The following is a 24041-nucleotide window of genomic DNA, read 5'->3' as shown; positions in this document are numbered from 1 at the left end:
AATTCTTTGACTGCATCAACGAAATATGACAAAAAGTTATTTGTTAGCACCAAAAACAGGTGTTATGTATACAAATACTAAAGGCATATATTATTTTCTATACAATTTCACACAAGTGAGGAAAGTAATGGGTTCTGCTTCAAGCCGAAGCTTGATGTTTCTATTTCAAATTTTCAAGATAAACGTTCAAAATTCAGGGTAGTCGTAACAACTGGAAACCCCGATATCAGTATAATATGACCGGGTGCTTTACAGTCCTCGGTAACGCCGGCATGGTATTTCATAAGGTAGCACTCTCAAGTCGGCATCAGATCCACGCTATCGCAAGAAGCGAATACACACATGGAGGTACGTCCTTAAATTATCTTTCCTGTTAGTACGAAGTTAAACCTTACAAAATCAAACCAATCTACAATGTTATCTAACCAAATATCTTCTAAGGAAATACCGTGTTTGCCTAGCTAGAACTAAATATAGAATCTTGCTCTTTGATTATAATTAAACAGGATGGAATGTAAGAAAATCGTTAATAGAAGATACTTCACTTGGCACAGTGTATTGTGACGTTACACTGGAGAATTGATTGTCAGGTTCCTGATGTATTACAGGACGAACCCTGTTTACTTAAACACATTTTTTTTTACAGTTTAATGTTTTATGGAAATATACGAAGCACAGAGGAGGCGTTTGTTGGCAGATATAACGGAGCCGTTACAAAAAAAATCTTACATGTTCTGCGATGTTTTGCACGCGACAGAGATTGGTGCTGGCAGTCATTTTGTATACTGTACCGTGACTGTGTTAATTTGTGTTTTGTCGCTCAGAAACGGAAGAAGTTGTCTTTGACTTCCGTTTTGTATATAAAAATCGATTATTACGTAATCATTGTGCTAACTAAAGCACGTGTAGATATGCTGGTTCGATAAACACTGTCTTTAGATTGTCAACTAGAGACAGCACGCCATTCTGTTTGATTTACTAATGTCAGTAGGCCTATAGGTATAATGTAAACATGTACATTGTATATATACAGACACGTTAGGTGTCCGATGTTGACGCCTTAGCTGGGGGTCCCGTACCCTGTATACCTGCTCCAGATCGATCAGCCCGTATACGTGACTTAATTAACGGAGGGGAATCCGGAGGCTGGTCCGGACGTTGATGGATCCCTGCCGGAAATCGGTTAATTCACTAGGATTACGAAGTCTACGTCGCCGGTTTGTTTATCTCATATAGATTTCTCTATCGTTAAGGCGTAGGAAAACACCAAATATAGACTTAATACTCATATGTGTTGTTCCTTGTCCGCAATAATTTATAAATCGAAGGTCTTGTCCTATCTTAAACCTTAATGTCTACCTGTAAATTGGTCTACCATGTCGAGACTTTGTCCACGTGATTGTATCATTTGAAATGTCACCAGTTCGGGAAGGTGATAAAATAAACACGTACTACTGACGGGTAACTTAAAGTAAGATTTCGATTATAGAATTAGACGAGGATCTCGATTAAGTATCTCCGTGTTAATCACACGATAGCATCACAGGGACATGAGAATTTGATGCAGCTACGTTTTAACCTAAACTGATGTATGCAGGGTTATATTAGGACGTTTAGGAGTTTTAAATCAACCTCTAATTACCCTGAACTCATCAGTTTATGTCTAAAGATAGATATATCGTAATAAATTCCCAGGTCCCTGTGCATGAAAACTGGCCCAGTCAAAAGTTGTCAATTCAGTGGTTCATTTATCAGGATAACTTGCCATTTGGATACAAATCTAGGTATCAAATTAATTTTAACTGATCACTAAGTCCTGTTTCGCTTATACGGAAAATCCATTAATACGGTATCTTCCTAAAACAAGGCTCAGTTATAAATAGCAGATGATAAACTACGTAAACAGCGGAGGAAATGTCATTAAAATGTACAACGTTTCCTGTTAAAAATCAGGGCATACATACACACTTTAAGTTCGTTGGTTCCGTCGCATGCAGTCTGATGACTGACCGTTTGTGTCACATATGATGAAGGCAGTGTCTTTGCAAGATTTTTAAAGTCGGACGACAATTTCTATTTTTGAGGAATTCAAGTTTTACATACGTTGAAACCAACATCGCCCAAAACTACAACATGTTAGTATTTTAGTCCTGATAACTCCGCTCGTGAGTAAACAAGTTGATAGAGTTATGCCCCTTTGGTAGAGGCTGTTACAGATATCGTAAAGTATGATCTGCCAAACAATTTTCTAGGCATGACCGGCTTTTAATTTTAATAAAAACACAAAATTGTATTATCGACATACTGTGTGTAGCGTTAACCATGTACATTCCATCTCCCGCTGGTAAATTGGATGTCATCTACTGAAATTGATTTTGTATACTGTATTAGCGTACACGGATCAGTGACTATTGATGTCTGGAGAGAGTTTCAATATGTTTGCCTTTTATAAACCGACACGACATATAGCAACGTTCCATGTATCTAGGATTATTGTTGATGGTACAGGCGTGTATGTTCGCGCCCCGGTCGGACAGAACACACACTAATATCCTGTGATCACTATACTGAATGAACGGCCCGTAAATATAACGGGGTAACAACATCAATATGTAAAGGTATAGCTGATTCAAAGCTACAACTGCTATCCAATGTACGCTTTTATCTGTGGTCCCTTGAGGCACACTTCCAACTCTTACTGACGGCGGTAGTATTACAACTCTTACTGACGGCGGTAGTATTACAACTCTTACTGACGGCGGTAGTATTACAACTCTTACTGGCCGCGGCGGTAGTATTACAACTCTTACTGACTTTTTATATTAGAAATCAATCATTCCAAACGGAAATTGGAAAATATTTTCAAACACCTGTCTATAATCGGGACTCTACAAAGCAATCTTTTTGTATTGCATAAGTTATTGTGGTACATTTTATCAGTTTGCCCTGGCTGTTCTTTGTGGATAGGTAAATAAAGATACGCACCATGCCATTACAAATTAGCGCCCACGTGTAAGTATTTGATTTGGTTTAACATACTAGATCGTAGTAATTGGTTAACAATATGAGGTCCTAACCATTGGTTAGCAATAGCGACTTCTAGTTTGCAATACTGTGTTGTAACATTTGACTAACAATACTGTGTTTGTAACCTTTGACTAACAATACTGTGTTGTAACCTTTGACTACAATACTGTGTTGTAACATTTGACTAACAATACTGTGTTTGTAACCTTTGACTAACAATACTGTGTTGTAACATTTCACTACAATACTGTGTTGTAATATTTGACTAACAATACTGTGTTGTAACCTTTGACGACAATACTGAGTTGTAACCTTTGACTAACAATACTATGTTGTAACCTTTGACTAACAATACTGTGTTATAACCTTTGACTACAATACTGTGTTGTAACATTTGACTAACAATACTGTGTTGTAACCTTTGACTAAAAGTATTTGATTTGGTTTAACATACTAGATCGTAGTAATTGGTTAACAATATGAGGCCCTAACCATTGGTTAGCAATAGCGACTTCTAGTTTGCAATACTGTGTTGTAACATTTGACTAACAATACTGTGTTTGTAACCTTTGACTAACAATACTGTGTTGTAACATTTCACTAACAATACTGTGTTGTAACCTTTGACTACACTACTGTGTGGTAACCTTTGACTAACAATACTGTGTTGTAACCTGTGTTGTAACCTTTGACTAACAATACTGTGTCGTAACCTTTGACTACAATACTGTGTTGTAACATTTGACTACAATACTGTGTGGTAACCTTTGACTAACAATTCTGTGTTGTAACATTTGACTAACAATACTGTGTTGTAACATTTGACTACAATACTGTGTTGTAACCTTTGACTACAATACTGTGTGGTAACCTTTGACTAACAATTCTGTGTTGTAACATTTGACTAACAATACTGTGTTTGTAACCTTTGACTAACAATACTGTGTTGTAATCTTTGACTAACAATACTGTGGTGTAACCTTTGACTAACAATGCTGTGTTGTAACCTTAGACTAACAATACTGTGTTGTAACCTTTGACTAACAATTCTGTGTTGTAACCTTTGACTAACAATACTGTGTTTAAACCTTTGACTAAAAATGCTGTGTTGTAACCTTTGACTAACAATACTGTGTCGTAACCTTTGACTACAATACTGTGTTGTAACATTTGACTACAATACTGTGTTGTAACCTTTGACTAATAATACTGTGTTGTAACCTTTGACTAACAATACTGGTTTGTAACCTTTGACTAACAATACTGTGTTGTAATCTTTGACTAACAATACTGTGTTGTAACATTTGACTACAATACTGTGTGGTAACCTTTGACTAACAATACTGTGTTGTAACATTTCACTAACAATACTGTGTTGTAACCTTTGACTAACAATTCTGTGTTGTAACCTTTGACTAACAATACTGTGTTATAACCTTTGACTACAATACTGTGTTGTAACATTTGAATTGGTTAACAATATGAGGTCCTAACCATTGGTTAGCAATAGCGACTTCTAGTTTGCAATACTGTGTTGTAACATTTGACTAACAATACTGTGTTTGTAACCTTTGACTAACAATACTGTGTTGTAATCTTTGACTAACAATACTGTGTTGTAACCCTTTGACTAACAATACTGTGTTGTAACATTTGACTACAATACTGTGTTGTAACCTTTGACGAACAATACTGTGTTGAAACATTTGACTACAATACTTTGTTGTAACCTTTGACTAACAATACTGTGTTGTGACATTTCACTACAATACTGTGTTGTAATCTTTGACTAACAATACTGTGTTGTAACCTTTGACTCACAATACTGTGTTGTAACCTTTGACTAACAATGCTGTGTTGTAACCTTAGACTAACAATACTGTGTTGTAACCTTTGACTAAAAGTATTTGATTTGGTTTAACATACTAGATCGTAGTAATTGGTTAACAATATGAGGCCCTAACCATTGGTTAGCAATAGCGACTTCTAGTTTGCAATGCTGTGTTGTAACATTTGACTAACAATACTGTGTTTGTAACCTTTGACTAACAATACTGTGTTGTAATCTTTGACTAACAATACTGTGTTGTAACATTTGACTACAATACTGTGTTGTAACCTTTGACTAATAATACTGTGTTGTAACCTTTGACTAACAATACTATGTTGTAACCTTTGACTAACAATACTGTGTTGTGACATTTCACTACAATACTGTGTTGTAATCTTTGACTAACAATACTGTGGTGTAACCTTTGACTAACAATGCTGTGTTGTAACCTTAGACTAACAATACTGTGTTGTAACCTTTGACTAAAAGTATTTGATTTGGTTTAACATACTAGATCGTAGTAATTGGTTAACAATATGAGGCCCTAACCATTGGTTAGCAATAGCGACTTCTAGTTTGCAATGCTGTGTTGTAACATTTGACTAACAATACTGTGTTTTAACCTTTGACTAACAATATTGTGTTGTAACCTTTGACTAACAATATTGTGTTGTAACCTTTGACTAACAATACTGTGTTTTAACCTTTGACTAACAATATTGTGTTGTAACCTTTGACTACAATACTGTGTTGTAACATTTGAATTGGTTAACAATATGAGGTCCTAACCATTGGTTAGCAATAGCGACTTCTAGCTTGCAATACTGTGTTGTAACATTTGACTAACAATACTGTGTTGTAACATTTGACTACAATACTGTGTTGTAACCTTTGACGAACAATACTGTGTTGAAACATTTGACTACAATACTTTGTTGTAACCTTTGACTAACAATACTGTGTTGTAACATTTCACTAACAATACTGTGTTGTAACCTTTGACTACAATACTGTGTGGTAACCTTTGACTAACAATTCTGTGTTGTAACATTTGACTAACAATACTGTGTTGTAACCTTTGACTCACAATACTGTGTTGTAACCTTTGACTAACAATACTGTGTTGTAACATTTCACTACAATACTGTGTTGTAATCTTTGACTAACAATACTGTGTTGTAACCTTTGACTACACTACTGTGTGGTAACCTTTGACTAACAATACTGTGTTGTAACCTTTGACTAACAATACTGTGTTGTAACCTTTGACTAACAATACTGTGTTGTAACCTTTGACTAACAATACTGTGTTGTAACCTTTGACTAACAATACTGTGTTGTAACCTTTGACTAACAATACTGTGTTGTAACCTTTGACTAACAATACTGTGTTGTAACCTTTGACTAACAATACTGTGTTGTAACCTTTGACTAACAATACTGTGTTGTAACCTTTGACTAACAATACTGTGTTGTAACCTTTGACTAACAATACTGTGTTGTAACCTTTGACTAACAATACTGTGTTGTAACCTTTGACTAACAATACTGTGTTGTAACCTTTGACTAACAATACTGTGTTGTAACCTTTGACTAACAATACTGTGTTGTAACCTTTGACTAACAATACTGTGTTGTAACCTTTGACTAACAATACTGTGTTGTAACCTTTGACTAACAATACTGTGTTGTAACCTTTGACTAACAATACTGTGTTGTAACCTTTGACTAACAATACTGTGTTGTAACCTTTGACTAACAATACTGTGTTGTAACCTTTGACTAACAATACTGTGTTGTAACCTTTGACTAACAATACTGTGTTGTAACCTTTGACTAACAATACTGTGTTGTAACCTTTGACTAACAATACTGTGTTGTAACCTTTGACTAACAATACTGTGTTGTAACCTTTGACTAACAATACTGTGTTGTAACCTTTGACTAACAATACTGTGTTGTAACCTTTGACTAACAATACTGTGTTGTAACCTTTGACTAACAATACTGTGTTGTAACCTTTGACTAACAATACTGTGTTGTAACCTTTGACTAACAATACTGTGTTGTAACCTTTGACTAACAATACTGTGTTGTAACCTTTGACTAACAATACTGTGTTGTAACCTTTGACTAACAATACTGTGTTGTAACCTTTGACTAACAATACTGTGTTGTAACCTTTGACTAACAATACTGTGTTGTAACCTTTGACTAACAATACTGTGTTGTAACCTTTGACTAACAATACTGTGTTGTAACCTTTGACTAACAATACTGTGTTGTAACCTTTGACTAACAATACTGTGTTGTAACCTTTGACTAACAATACTGTGTTGTAACCTTTGACTAACAATACTGTGTTGTAACCTTTGACTAACAATACTGTGTTGTAACCTTTGACTAACAATACTGTGTTGTAACCTTTGACTAACAATACTGTGTTGTAACCTTTGACTAACAATACTGTGTTGTAACCTTTGACTAACAATACTGTGTTGTAACCTTTGACTAACAATACTGTGTTGTAACCTTTGACTAACAATACTGTGTTGTAACCTTTGACTAACAATACTGTGTTGTAACCTTTGACTAACAATACTGTGTTGTAACCTTTGACTAACAATACTGTGTTGTAACCTTTGACTAACAATACTGTGTTGTAACCTTTGACTAACAATACTGTGTTGTAACCTTTGACTAACAATACTGTGTTGTAACCTTTGACTAACAATACTGTGTTGTAACCTTTGACTAACAATACTGTGTTGTAACCTGCTCAATGCTTTGTTATAAACCTTGATTGCAGCACTTAGTTATATTTTTTGTTGAACGATGACGAGTTTTCAAACTCTTAGTTTGAAATATTGAACTTTAACCATTTATGAACCAGAGTTGGTCGTAAATCTTTGGTTGCTAGTAGTAATTTTGACCTATAGCCATTTAACAACGGCTAATTTTAACTCTAAGTTTACAATACTAAGATGTAAACTTTGCCTTACAAGACTTGGTGGTAAACCTAAGTTAGCAATACCGAGTTTTAACCCTCGGTTAACCAGACTGGGTCGTGAACCTTCGGGTTACCAATACCGAATTGCAGACCTTGGTATGTAATACTGAGTGGTAAACCTTAGGGTTACCAATACCGAATCGTATACCTTGGTAGGTAGTACTGGGTGGTAAACCTTAGGGTTACCAATACCGAATCGTATACCTTGGTAGGTAGTACTGGGTGGTAAACCTTAGGGTTACCAATACCGAATCGTATACCTTGGTAGGTAGTACTGGGTGGTAAACCTTAGGGTTACCAATACCGAATCGTATACCTTGGTAGGTAGTACTGGGTGGTAAACCTTAGGGTTACCAATACCGAATCGTATACCTTGGTAGGTAGTACTGGGTGGTAAACCTTAGGGTTACCAATACCGAATCGTATACCTTGGTAGGTAGTACTGGGTGGTAAACCTTAGGGTTACCAATACCGAATCGTATACCTTGGTAGGTAGTACTGGGTGGTAAACCTTAGGGTTACCAATACCGAATCGTATACCTTGGTAGGTAGTACTGGGTGGTAAACCTTAGGGTTACCAATACCGAATCGTATACCTTGGTAGGTAGTACTGGGTGGTAAACCTTAGGGTTACCAATACCGAATCGTATACCTTGGTAGGTAGTACTGGGTGGTAAACCTTAGGGTTACCAATACCGAATCGTATACCTTGGTAGGTAGTACTGGGTGGTAAACCTTAGGGTTACCAATACCGAATCGTATACCTTGGTAGGTAGTACTGGGTGGTAAACCTTAGGGTTACCAATACCGAATCGTATACCTTGGTAGGTAGTACTGGGTGGTAAACCTTAGGGTTACCAATACCGAATCGTATACCTTGGTAGGTAGTACTGGGTGGTAAACCTTAGGGTTACCAATACCGAATCGTATACCTTGGTAGGTAGTACTGGGTGGTAAACCTTAGGGTTACCAATACCGAATCGTATACCTTGGTAGGTAGTACTGGGTGGTAAACCTTAGGGTTACCAATACCGAATCGTATACCTTGGTAGGTAGTACTGGGTGGTAAACCTTAGGGTTACCAATACCGAATCGTATACCTTGGTAGGTAGTACTGGGTGGTAAACCTTAGGGTTACCAATACCGAATTGTAGACCTTGGTAGGTAGTACTGGGGGGTAAACCTACGGGTTACCAATACCGAATCGTAGACCGTGGTAGGTAGTACTAGGTGATAAACCTTGGTTAGCAGTACTGAGTTGTATTCCTTGGATTGACAAGACTTGTTGGTAAACCATGGTTAGCAATACTTTTTGTAGCCATTACATAAGAATAATAGGTTGAACACGTTGGTTAGCAATACGGGTTCAAGAACCTTGCTTACAACACTGATCGGAACTCTTGTGTAGCAAACCTTGGTCGTAACCATGGCTTTGTAATACTCGATCGTAACTCGTGGTTAGAACCCTAAGATGCATAGGGGCTCACGGTGTTGATATAACAGTTTGAGGAACAGCATATCTGGAATTATTAAACTAAAATATTATCCTGAGAGTATAAGCTTTGAACATTTTCAGTATGTAAGGGTACTTTTTATCTTTGAAATCAATCATCCCGAAAGGAAATTGGAAAGTATTTTCAAATACCATTCTATAATCGGGACTCTACAAAGCGATCTTTTTGTATTGTATTAGTAATTGCACATTTCCTCATTTCTGTCCTTGCCGTTAGGATTGTGGGGAGACAAGTCAAGGTACGAACCAGTACAAATTGGCTCCCACGTGCAACCGCAGATTTGGTTTAAAATACTATAGTGTAGTAATTGTTTACACACATGGTCTTGTCTCCGAGGTAAGTATCAGCGGTGAAGAAAACGTATTCAAAGACGTTAACAATTTTCTAATGCAATGACTACGTCTTCGGCAGTATGTTTCAGTGAGGTAGCACTATAAAATCGACATCAGTTCCGCGCTATCACACGGAGACAAACACGAACATATCGCAGCCTCCCAAAATACACACACATACACTACACGCATGCATCTTGCACACAGGGGAGGCCGTCCTTAAATGACCTTATCTGTTGATAGGACGTTAAACAAAATCAAACAAACAAACAAACAAACATGTTCCCTCTGATGGCAAAATAAAGCCTTTTCCTGTGAGTACGACCTGATTTGTACAGGAAATAGAATGATAACATAACAGGTAACGAAAGAAGTCAGACATGACTTTGCCAGAATGTGTATGAACTTTAGAACAAATATAACGGTATATACACATGACGGTTATTGTAATGATAGGTAACTGTGTACCATTGTATTGGTATATGTGATTACAAACGCCACGTGTATAAGGTCATGAAGATTATTCAGAATCTAATTTCACGATAGTCACAAACAAAAACTAGAATTAGAATAAACTAGGCCGTGATCAATACAGTGACATATAGAGCATGTCCACATATACATTCCATATATATCTGTATACAAACAAGTACCTTATACTTACCTGTATTAGATATACAAACAAGTACCTTATACTTACCTGTATTAGATATACAAACAAGTACCTTATACTTACCTGTATTAGATATACAAACAAGTACCTTATACTTACCTGTATTAGATATACAAACAAGTACCTTATACTTACCTGTATTAGATATACAAACAAGTACCTTATACTTACCTGTATTAGATATACAAACAAGTACCTTATACTTACCTGTATTAGATATACAAACAAGTACCTTATACTTACCTGTATTAGATATACAAACAAGTACCTTATACTTACCTGTATTAGATATACAAACAAGTACCTTATACTTACCTGTATTAGATATACAAACAAGTACCTTATACTTACCTGTATTAGATATACAAACAAGTACCTTATACTTACCTGTATTATATATACAAACAAGTACCTATGATTTGATTACATGTTCTATATATACAAATTAAACAACTACCTATATTACATTATATATATACATGCATGATATTTACAATCAACAACCNATTGAAATCAAAGGAGGGGCCATTTTGACCCCCCCCCCCCCCCCCCCCCCCCTTTAAAAAAGTAAAAATAAAAAACTATCGTAATCTGCTAATATTATCAGTATTGATTATGTCAATTTATCATATTCATTAATTAAACACATAAACACCCTGACACTTTAACAATAAAATATACATGCTTCAAGTCAGGAACCGTTACATTAGTGCATTTCACAATTATTTTATGTTTTTTAGCAAAAAAAAGGTCCAAAATATTTCATTCTACGCCCCCCTGTTTCAAATATCATATAAACGCCCCTGCAACATGTATTATATACAGTGTATACCTGTATTATGTTTACAAGCAACATCCTGTATTACATGTAACTGTGTTATGTTTACAAACAAGTACATCTATTACAGGCTGTAAATGTACCTGTAATAGTTTAACAAACAAGTACCTGTAGTATATGTACCTGTACAATATCACGTGATCGGGATGCTGATACGGTCCCTCCCCCTATACCGACAAGTTTGATACACTCACCATACCATATCCGCTCTCTCATGTCATAAGTAGGCATTTTGGTCGAGTTCTCACGGTCAATCCGGTTCTTACGGTAACACCGATTCTCTCGGACAAACCGATTCTCACGGTAACACCGGTTCCCACAGGTATACCGGTTCTCAAGGTCACAACCGCTTTTCACAGTTACACCGGTTCTCACAAATCTAAACGGATTCTAATCAATGTACATTTCTCACATACACATATATATTTGTTGACGTTCAGGTGTTCACGCTCAGCTGGAAACCCACAGGTGTACACACGCGTACAGTGTTCTGGTTCAGCAGGTGCGACGATACCTGTCCGAACTGTTGAAATGTTTATATGACAGGTAGGTAACTAACTTACTTCCCCGGTTGTCGAGTAAACCCTTCGTATTATATGAGATCTATCAACTTTACAAAGCCAGTAGATCAGGCTTAGCCAGTAAGGTGTATCGATTGATCGAACTATTCTAGGGCGCCATACATCAGCATCATTACTGGAACCTGTCTCAGGTAGTTAGTTGACAAACATGACACTTATTATATCTACACCTGAGCCAGCATCTTTGTATGTATGTTTAAAAGCTAGAATTCTGACACGCAGCAGACATGTTACATTATTGATGATGAAAGGTTCCACCTGCCGGATTTTACATTTTATTGTATTTTCAGTATCGTCACCGACTTGTATTTTTTTACGTGAGCAGCCTCCGCCAATCATATTCAAGGTTTGTTTATAACGTGCGGTAGTGCATACCGACTGCAGTTCCACTGATAACATTATTGATTACATTAACATCCGTTTGAGTTATGAGTCTTATCTTGGAACTATTTTTTTCAGTATTCTAGTTCTATTTGAACCCTAACAATTCGTTTTATCAGGTACAAATGGGTTTCTGATAGTGCAGTGACACTACGAACCGGTATTTCATTTATTGGCTAAATCAGCACGTTACGGAGTAGTTTTGGCCATTAATTAGAAGGACGAACCTTATGATACAAATAAAGTCGTGCTATCCTTGTCTGGGATTATCTAGGGCTCAGTGTGGTCTCCCATGCTTGGATTACACGTTTAATGATAATTTAAGATTGCACAGTTCACTTGTTTTATTGTCTGACTGGTTCGTTGACATCTCCCTGGTGCAGATACACCTGAACAACACCTGTATAACATACCTACGTAATACACCTGTACAACATAATATACCTATACAGCACCCCTGTACTGATGCAGAGCGTGTATACGAAATCTATACATATTCTTATATTGCTTTCAATTGTAGAATATTTGCAATAAAGCGTTCTACTATACCAGATATGTACACACATGTGAATCCTGTAACTGGCACGTACCGTTATTAGAATATAGACATGGTGCTACGTACATTCAAGATGGAATGTGGATTCTTTGTAGAGTTGTGTCCCCTGGTTATCGCCTCGCTGACAGATTGCCAGTCAGCTGCGCTAAGATAGATGATTATGTCCATCATTTACCCGTCAATAGATACAGAGAATGTCCTATTGTAATGAAAACCGTGTCACGTAACCGTTTTTAACACTTTAAAAACAATAGAACGGAGATGCCTGTATTACAATGAAACATTCGGCTCTTCCTTCGACAGTTAGATTTACGGAACTTATTACAAGGATTGTATTACTTTTATTTGGTTAAACATCATATGGACATGTCTCTTTGTGGGTAATGTATGCGTGCATGTGCGCACGTGTGCTGGAGGCTGGGTGTGTTGATGTAATTGCCTTCTAGCCATAGCGCGGATCTGATGCCGACTTTAGAGTGCTACCACCCTTAAATCACCCAGTCACTCTGAACTGACAACAGCTGAACTAAATGGGCAATAACAACTAGTATTTTAAAGACTTTGGCACGTCCCGGCCTGGGGACATCTAATCCATTGCCTTCTCCATTTTGACAAACGTTCAACACAAAGGTTGTTAGGCCGTTCTGCAATTCTGCAGGGGGTTCCCACATAAGTCGCCTCTTACAACATGTGGTGGGTAAAAACAGGTATATTCCTTTCTCAATGAGTTTTATTGAGCTGTTTGCCAATCCGATTAATATAGAATGCATTGCAGCCTAGGGAAAACTAGAAAATGTCTGTAANCCCCCCCCCCCCCCCCCCCCTCCATTTTATGGCGGGGGCATACAAATTAATATATGCGTGGTGATCCAGGAGATTCCTTCAGATGCAGATCCCGACTGATGTCCCTTCAGAACAGATCCGGAGGTTGCCTGCAGATTCGTGCTAGAGTTGTGATGTTTCAGTAAGTGGCCCGTTGATGGCCTCACCTGTCCACTGGGTAGCCTCGCCTGTCCCCTGGGTAGCCTCGCCTGTCCCCTGGGTAGCCTCGCCTGGCCCCTGGATAGCCTCATCATCAGTGAATATAACGGTCGTCACACGGCCTTTGATTATATAGTCACGTGCGAGACTAAACCCTTTATAGATTGTGACGTAATATACATGTTCTTCAATTACAATATATAATCACATAACTATTAAAACACTAAGTTTTTGTCTCGATACACCTCACAAGAATCAATTACAAGTCCCCTGGCTTTATTATGTTACACGTTTAAACATATATTACTGTCAGTACAATAAAGCTTAAAGTAATTTCCAAGATAATTACATTTAGCAATGTACCTTAATACTAATTACCGGTTTTATAATCAATACTGAATAAGTTCTCTCCTCTCTTATCCTGGAGTCGCACACAATAAAAGCTGGACAAATCTGTGACGATTGTAATAAGGTTTCAACTGTTACCAGAATCTCAGACTAACGAAACGTTTCTCATGAAAATTTTATAAAAAATGTTCGAGAAGTTTGTGTTCTACAAAGTCATTAAATGCTACAGGGCGAACGGCCAAATGTCCAGGAGGTAGGCGTCTGATTGAAGTAGGTGTTCCTCATGAAAAGTTAATATACACAGTAATGGTGTTCGCAGCAGAACAAAATCAATGCATTGAAGCTAAGCATTAGTACTGGTGCAACCTGAGCTATCGGAAATACTCCATTATTTCTGGAAATGAATTATTTTGCATGACAAGACACTTTGGCATACCGGAGGATCTACGTCACAAGAGTGTCTGTTTGAGGATTTGTCTCATTTCGACATATATACCGGATGTTTCAGATATAAAGTATAATATGGAACTCATTGATAAAAACACATTTGCCATTTTAATGATCAATGGTCAGATGACAGACGGTTTTGGGGTACATTTACTGTATAAACAATATCTGCCCACGATTTCCTCAAAGAAGACCTTAAGCAATTGAAACGGTTCCCATTGAACATTAATCTGATTAAAATAGTATCCTACATTCACTATGTACCACGTTAGGCAATACTGTATTACATAGTGGATGTAGGATGTAATTTTAATCAGATTGATTGCATATGAAATTGTTTTAACCAAGTAAATTGCGTGGAATGGGCTAAACACTTTTTCAACAAGTGCAAAGAATGAAAACAGGGTAAAACTGTTGACTCACGTGTTGAAAAAATATATCTGAACTTCATCAAGAATATATTTCATTTTCAAACGACCAACATTTAAAATGACGCTGCATCTGGCAATTTGATTGTGACATCCCCGTGAAATCACAATGTACGTCTTTTCTGTACTGCCAAATATGTTTCCCTGCTATCTAAAAATTAAAAGTTCATTCCAATTGTCCAGTTTGACCGGGAGAAACGAGGCCTAGAAAGAGGTTCGAGTGCAACACGGTGACGCCAAAACCCATTACTTCCAATCAGCTGAAACTCCGAAATCTGGAATTTTCTACAGTTAATGACAGATGCCTATCATATGTCGGTTAAACCGGAAAAAAGTATTTTCATGAGTTCATAGCACGTGTGAAAGTATCAAAAGAATGTGACTTAAAAATGAATTATATAGGATTTCTAATAATCCATGAAATGTAAGTTTGTATCGGGGTATTTAATAGGAAGTCATAATCACACGTCACCTTTTTATTGGGATGGAGAGTAGGTTTAACGTTATAACTCTAGAATAGGATTATGTTATAAAGGTGTATCGTTAGTACAGAGAAATATACAGGAAAGCTGATGTTGTCATTACAGTGACGTACATCAGGGACGTGAGCTAAGAATGAACTCATATATGTACATTGGACACAAAAAACTAGGAGATTCAGTGTACTCAGGTAAGCTACTGTAGATGTGTACATGTGCCGGTGCTCTGATTGTTATTGGTCCGTATTTCCAGAGGCTCGTTTAAAGTGCTAATTCATGCCTCTAGTATACCACATCATAGGAACCGCAGTATCCTTACAATAGCATATTATGGTACTCAATTTTAGACCGACCTGGCGAAGTTAAGCAACAAGGGGAAATTGTGGCGGTAACAGCCGGCTTGATGTTGCGTCTATTACACTCGTACACGAGCAGGAAGTTAACTTCATACATGCTTAAGTGTATTTTCATTGGCGGTTGTAAGTACAATACAATATAGATGGAAGATACAATAACAAAAATAGACATGTTTCCTACATAAGACATCTTTATAGTCTGTGTTATGACAGGATATTATACATCATGCATATAGAAACGCTATGTATTTTATCTCGCATGTTAATCAAATCACATTTCTAGGTGCGAAAGCCTTATCTTCGCTTGTGGTTTTCGTAAGATGACAGACGGTTTTGGGGTACATTTACTGTATAAACAATATCTGCCCACGATTTCCTCAAAGAAGACCTTAAGCAATTGAAACGGTTCCCATTGAACATTAATCTGATTAAAATAGTATCCTACATTCACTATGTACCACGTTAGGCAATACTGTATTACATAGTGGATGTAGGATGTAATTTTAATCAGATTGATTGCATATGAAATTGTTTTAACCAAGTAAATTGCGTGGAATGGGCTAAACACTTTTTCAACAAGTGCAAAGAATGAAAACAGGGTAAAACTGTTGACTCACGTGTTGAAAAAATATATCTGAACTTCATCAAGAATATATTTCATTTTCAAACGACCAACATTTAAAATGACGCTGCATCTGGCAATTTGATTGTGACATCCCCGTGAAATCACAATGTACGTCTTTTCTGTACTGCCAAATATGTTTCCCTGCTATCCAAAAATTAAAAGTCCATTCCAATTGTCCAGTTTGACCGGGAGAAACGAGGCCTAGAAAGAGGTTCGAGTGCAACACGGTGACGCCAAAACCCATTACTTCCAATCAGCTGAAACTCCGAAATCTGGAATTTTCTACAGTTAATGACAGATGCCTATCATATGTCGGTTAAACCAGAAAAAAAGTATTTTCATGAGTTCATAGCACGTGTGAAAGTATCAAAAGAATGTGACTTAATTGAATTATATAGGATTTCTAATAATCCATGAAATGTAAGTTTGTATCGGGGTATTTAATAGGAAGTCATAATCACACGTCACCTTTTTATTGGGACGGAGAGTAGGTTTAACGTTATAACTCTAGAATAGGATTATATGTTATAAAGGTGTATCGTTAGTACAGAGAAATATACAGGAAATCTGATGTTGTCATTACAGTGACGTACATCAGGGACGTGAGCTAAGAATGAACTCATATATGTACATTGGACACAAAAAAACTAGGAGATTCAGTGTACTCAGGTAATTAAGCTACTGTAGATGTGTACATGTACCGGTGCTCTGATTGTTATTGGTCCGTATTTCCAGAAGCTCATTTAAAGTGCTAATTCATGCCTCTAGTATACCACATCATAGGAACCGCAGTATCCTTACAATAGCATATTATGGTACTCAATTTTAGACCGACCTGGCGAAGTTAAGCAACAAGGGGAAATTGTGGTGGTAACAGCCGGCTTAATGTTGCGTCTATTACACTCGTACACGAGCAGGAAGTTAACTTCATACATGCTTAAGTGTATTTTTATTGGCGGTTGTAAGTACAATACAATATAGATGGAAGATACAATATCAAAAATAGACATGTTTTCCTACATAAGACATTTTTATAGTCTGTGTTATGACAGGATATTATACATCATGCATATAGAAACGCTATGTATTTTATCTCGCATGTTAATCAAATCACATTTCTAGGTGCGAAAGCCTTATCTTCGCTTGTGGTTTTCGTAAAACGAAATACCTTGTTTTCTCACGTGATGTTCTTTTGACCAATAGTCAAACATGACGAATCATTTCTTTTCAAAGGGGATATGACATTAATGTTTTCTTTATAACAGGATATGTTTACACCCAACATAATGCTTCACAAATACACAGTTCGGGGCCAGCATTATTACACAGTATCATGACTGTTTATCATCGACGACCATCGTAAGCTAGTCCCATGGGACCTCGGCGCTGTGCACGTGTTACTAACAGTAAATGACGGCCACTTATGGTACAATTAGATTGTTGATTTCCGTTGTTATAGAGCAATACTACCGAAAACGACCCTACACGGACCAGGCATACAAACCATAACAATCCGTGAATTTATACCACCGCCCATATCAATTATTTAGAAAACCTGTGCTAAGATTGGTCATTGAAGTCACTCGGAATAGAGTCTTGTTTTGGGACGAGTTGTACAAATGCAAAACATCAAGAAAACTTCTATGAAGTATGGTCAACTTACCGTTATTCAAAATACCGACATTTTGTCTACATGAAGACGTGTCTCCGGTGCTACATTGTGTAAGACTTAAGTTTGTCTTAAAATGCAGCGGCAATGACTTTTGTTATTTATAGTTCACCCTTTGAAAATTTTCCAAAAATCTACTCACTTTAACGAAATACGTAAATGAAATAACAGAGCTCTAGACAAAGTTCTATAACTCCAGTGTGATATATGACAATCCTACACGGTATAACTGACGGAGTGTGCACACGTGTTTGATGGGAACAGCTGGAGAACAGAATGTATACACCGTCTGTATGTCTTAACACCGATAAAAATAAACAATATGGATTCAAATATTATAAGTATAAGAGTGATAATATTTGACGTAGATCGGTATATTATCGAGTACTCACCGTACCACAGTCGAGTACGAGGCATTTTTATCCGGAAGATTCAATATTCCTTCTTCTATATAAACTCCATCCTTCTGTCGCTCCGTCGTTACGTGTCTTTTACATGTATATATATATATTTATAGATGTATAGATTCGGATGCTGGGCTGGCTGCGTCCATTCTCGCCGTGTTGTGAGGATACGTTAAATGTCAACAACACCGTATTTGTCACAGCTCTTTAGTTCGCGCGTTACAACCAGACATAAGTTATGTTTTATCCCTCTCCACATCAACATATACACAATAGTTACAACAATTGGTGAGGAATGTTCGCGAGGTTACATCCGTTATTGCGGTGCATTATATATGGAGTGTATTACTCAGAGGTCGTCTCCTCATATCCAATCGTTACTGGTATTTGCACAGCATTTGCAATTCACATCAAATATACACTCACAATTAGTATCCCGTGAACCCCCTTATTGTCATGGATAATTGGCAATGTACCGTTTTGTTTGATCTCCGGAACCTGGTGAAATGACGTGTGAGCTTTTGTACCTCTTACTGTACTAGATAAACACATGCATTTTATCCGATTGTCTATGTACGACTTCCTGTAGTCCGGACTGCGCGTGGTTTACCTACAACATAACCGATGACCAAACAGTTATAATGTTCCGTCATTCATGAATGGGACATCAATACAGCGTGTTACGTGTGACACAGACCTATAGCTGTGTACTATTACCAGTTCAGCGTTTGAAATACCAGACAAGCGGTGTGCAAATTGATGCACTATGAAGTTATGTTTAGCACCATGAAGAACTTGGCGAACAATTACAGGAACACGTCCAGAAATGTCTAAAACATACAACCGAGACACATATCTCCATTACGTGTATATAGTAGGGTATGTGTGTGTCGGCACACAATGTACTTATATTATATATAGATAGTACTTATGTGTATTAGCAGTAGGTCTTTTTGTGGTCACACCCTTGAATGGGCCTTGGGCGAGTCGCGTGACTTGGTCAGGAGATCATTAAATGTTACACTAACGTGCTACATTAGTTGATTGTCCAGACTATTGTCATGACAAAGGCATGAATTCCACACTTTCTAAATCTGACGTAATATTGTACGTCTATACATGTAGAATTACCCTTATAGATACTAGTCATTTACAATGAGAACCAGGATGTTTTGTATTGTAACACAAGGCTGAGAACCCTTAATGTTGTCACCCAGTGATCATTGCTCCAATACAATCACCAACATCACCCAGTGATCATTGTTCTAATACAATCACCAACATCAACCAGTGATCATTGCTCCAATACAATCACCGACATCGCCCAGTGATCATTGATCCGATACAATCACCAACATCACCCAGTGATCATTGCTCCGATACAATCACCAACATCACCCAGTGATCATTGCTCCAATACAATCACCGACATCACCCAGTGATCATTGCTCCGATACAATCCCCAACATCACCCCGTGATCATTGCTCCAATACAATGACCAACATCACCCAGTGATCATTGCTCCAATACAATCACCGACATCGCCCAGTGATCATTGATCCGATACAATCAGCAACATCACCCAGTGATCATTGCTCCGATACAATCCCCAACATCACCCCGTGATCATTGCTCCAATACAATCACCAACATCACCCCGTGATCATTGCTCCAATACAATCACCAACATCACCCAGTGATAATTGCTCCGATACAATCACCAACATCACCCAGTGATCATTGCTTCAATACAATCACCAACATCACCCAGTGATCATTGTTCCAATACAATCACCAACATCGCCCAGTGATCATTGCATCAACATGATCTAACTGTCTTTGCTTCAATACAAACATCAACATGATTCGAATATCTTTGCTTCAATGCAAACATCAACATGATCTAACTGTCTTTGCTTCAATACAAACATCAACAGGACCGAATTATCGTCGCTCGGAAAGAAACATCAACATGACCCTGGGTATATTTACCTTTGTACGTATCCCATCATTTTCAATGGAAACAAAGATTTCCAAAGGAAATAGATTCCACAAGAGGAAGTTTTGTGAATATAAAGAAACACTTTGACTTTGGTTCATGAATGTTTGAATGAGATGAGACACCATATAGTCGAACAATGTTTAGCTGTTCAAATCGGACTTGCAATCAGTTAACCTCTGACCCAAAGTTGTGACCTTAAACTTATGATCACAGATCAAAGCAGTGCAAGACCTATTTTATAAATAGGTTCCCTCGAGTAGTGTTTTTGATAGGACATCAATAAATTTTGACCTTTGACCCTTGCTGTGACCTTGACCTTTACGTTAATAACATGGGAACACACGACCTGTTTGTTGGGAGAATTTTCACAACAGCTAAGGTCATATGAGAAGAACCAGGGTTATGTATCGACGGTCTATCGATAGAGATTCTTAAAAATTGAAAAGTTGTTCAAAATTTGTTTTTAGGTATTTAAACTAAACACCACAATATACTATCAAAATGCACGAATAAAAAAAAGGTCCATCAAAAGTCTGGAAATGTAAAAATAGTTTGAAATATGCTTGGCGGCCATATTTCGGTGGTATTGTGTATACACGACAGTTATAACTGCTTGTCACGTGCAAAACAGAGCCCGATGGATGTGAGTACACGTGTAGTTGCTGAGGAATGACATGCATTCTTGTAGCGATCATCTGTACGGGATATATCTTATCTCTGCCCCGTCACACGCCTACTTAAACACGCGACCTCTGACATGTCGGGCGTGCACAGTTTCGTGAGCGGGTATGCAATAACAACAACATGTTTTATACTGTTCGACTAAATTTTGTGAAGACGGGGGTCCATGGGCCCAGCCACCAAGATAATAAGTATAATCGATCACAAAGTATGTAAGATAATGTAAAGTCACTCACAAATATGATATTTAATTAATCACAAAGAATGTAAGATAATGTAAAATTAATTACAAAGATAAAATTCGATCAATCACAAAGACAAATAATCAAAACAGTTAATAGTGTAAAGATAAAAATAACACCGTTCTCAGTCACTTTGCTTCAATTAAGAAAGCGTATAGAAAGCGAATGTTTGCCCCCATTTTCGCAACGTTATTGAATTATGTGTTTTTTTTAAATACATGTAGTATTGGCACGATGAAAGTATCCGCTGACGTTGTTCAGTAAGAACATGGTAAGTAAGGCAGTGACTGTAGGCATCTTGAGTTGTTAAAATTTGTTTGAAGGTTTTTAAATCACACTTGACCCATGTGATCTTGAATGTTGGTCAAATGAACCAATCATTAGTCGAAGTGAATAATGTATGGTGACCCTACACAATCGGGCGCTTTATGGGCTAATGGGGACAACAATGAGACCAAAACTGACATACTGTCCCGTCTACAGCACTATAGACACTTCTGCTTGCTTTCCTTAATTACTATTTCATTTTGGAGTTGTCTCCCAAGGAACCCCTGGGTAGCCTGAAATCGGGAACCGTCGGATCTTTCCGTAAACGAGAAACTTTCATAATATTTTCTCGTTTACGGAAAGTGCCGACGGTTCCCGATTGGGACCGTTATGTGATGGGTTATAATGGTGACACTATTCCCTTGGGTGACCTATTCACCTGTCATCAATCCTCATATTATCACAGGACTCCCTAACAAAACAACTGATTTCTTCTTTCCCTACTTAAGGAGTATGTTATAGCCATTGATTAGATGCTCCACTTTATTGCCGACTTCCGGTCTGTATATATTTTATTTCCGGCACTGTCTCTCTCTCTAACGGTGTACCTAGTGTTTGTTAATTGTTTGGGGTTAAACGTGTAACGAAACGAATTTGACAATATGGCTATTATATTGGCAGCTGATCGCTCCACTCAGGGTCCGTTTCATAACGCTTATATCTTGTTACCCTACCGGCCACAATACTTTGACAACGGGTTAACCAGGGCGGAGGTAGTTGGATCCTCTGAATCCCTAAGACACACTCAAAGGAGGAAGAAATAACCCCACAACGTATACTGAACACTAATGTAGAATGAGGATATCTACCGTGGGCATAACCTAACCAGCAATGCTAGGAGGCTTTACCAGATCTAAGTGTACTTGAATTTTCGCGTTTAAAATCGTGCATGTCATGACAATGATATTATTGTGTACTGGTAGAAGACATAACACCGTAAAAAACACGTATCGAACATCATTTTGGTGACGTCATCATGTACAGCTGGCGATCGATACGTCAGCCTTTTGAAAAGACGACTGGCCAGTCGACACTTGTGTGCGCTGTAACTTTTTATAAATCCTATATAGTATAGTGACTGGTATGTATCTATACCTCCAATCTAATCCTCACACAGATGTTACGCGGGACACGTGTGTAGGGTGTTAGTTTGTTATCCCATTATAACGAATATATCGCTAAAACAGTTTACAACCCGCGCGCAGAAACATGATCTCGTTAGCGCTACAAGCCCGGCGAAATGTAATTATTTCTATGGCTTTAACACCTAACATCTGTAAATGTCGATAGATATCTATATACAACTCTCCATGGTATAGGTATTATATAAAGGGGTAAGGTGTTACGAGAATCTTATATACGAAGGTAAAGAAAACATGATTTACGGAAAATGCCCTCCAACATCAATACCTACATGTAAAATTATTATTACATTATGTAGAAACCTACGAAATTGTGAAGCGTCAATATTTACAAGCAGGTCTCAATTTCTCTTGAATACCTCGTTAGGAAAACCTAACCATAAAACGACAGAGGATCTGACCTCACAATGGAGTATATAGCATCCAGTCACTGAGTACAAAAGTCAGATCAAAACGTATAATCTTTTGATTCAAATTTATTTTTTAATTTAATTGTAGTTTTTTTAATTGAATTTTTCCTTTTTAATTTATTTTTTATCAGAATGTATTAATTTAAATGTTATGTATTGAATTCAAATATATATGCTAATGAAAAGTTTAACATTTGGAATTCACCTGTTTTAGTTCAGATATTTATTTAAAAATTCAAACAAATATCTGCAATTTATGAAATGCCATAATGAAGAGAAATAATGAGAGATCTACTTGTCGGTATATTGGAAGTCGGTGTCTACAAATGAACACTTGACTGTCCTGTTGAGAACGATTGTCTAGTTTTGGCGGAGATATGCAGTGGAGACCGTTAAGTATCTCTTTCCTCTGTACACACGAGCAGAAACACGAGAGAACACGGTGCCTCTTAATTATACGCTTTTACATGGAAGACCTGAGTTGCAAACGGAATTCTGTCTCGTGTATAGGTTTAACACAATCGCGGGGAAAAAACCGGAATGCTGGCAGTTCCCAGAATATGCATTCATTTGTTATCAAATTATATGTGTTATAAGACAATTTGGTTGATCCTTACAGGAACAGTTTTAACCTAGGATCGTAGAATTACAAGGGGTGGGGGAAGTGGAGAAGAGGGGTTCAGTAAGGTAGGGGGGTTACAGGAGGGGATATTATAAGAGAGGGACGTGATAACGATAGACCACCAACTTCTGGGG

General features: G+C 37.4%; 2 protein-coding genes across 4 annotated transcripts in view; one reads left to right on the top strand and one right to left on the bottom strand.

Annotated features, from left to right (window-relative positions):
* The window catches only part of LOC110458665 (neuronal membrane glycoprotein M6-b-like), a 115065-nt gene extending 95748 nt beyond the window's left edge, over window positions 1-19317 (bottom strand). Inside the window, exon 1 of one of the 3 annotated variants that reach the window (XM_021510490.1) lies at window positions 18469-19317. In XM_021510490.1, the coding sequence (XP_021366165.1) occupies window positions 18469-18493 (25 nt within the window). In that variant the 5' untranslated portion in view covers window positions 18494-19317. Of the gene's footprint in view, window positions 1-11419; window positions 12051-18468 lie in introns of those variants that run through there. The other 2 variants (XM_021510486.1, XM_021510489.1) reach the window with 2 other exon arrangements.
* Window positions 19318-21120: 1803 nt separating this feature from the next.
* The window catches only part of LOC110458671 (serine/arginine repetitive matrix protein 2-like), a 10091-nt gene continuing 7170 nt past the window's right edge, over window positions 21121-24041 (top strand). Inside the window, exon 1 of the mRNA XM_021510500.1 lies at window positions 21121-21126. Within this exon, the coding sequence (XP_021366175.1) occupies window positions 21121-21126 (6 nt within the window). The remainder of the gene's footprint in view (window positions 21127-24041) is intronic.

The sequence above is a fragment of the Mizuhopecten yessoensis genome, unplaced genomic scaffold (assembly GCF_002113885.1).
Source record: "Mizuhopecten yessoensis strain PY_sf001 unplaced genomic scaffold, ASM211388v2 scaffold9685, whole genome shotgun sequence".
Classification (NCBI taxonomy): domain Eukaryota; kingdom Metazoa; phylum Mollusca; class Bivalvia; order Pectinida; family Pectinidae; genus Mizuhopecten; species Mizuhopecten yessoensis.
Note: the sequence above shows the minus strand (reverse complement) of the source record. Positions and strands in the feature narration are given on the sequence as shown.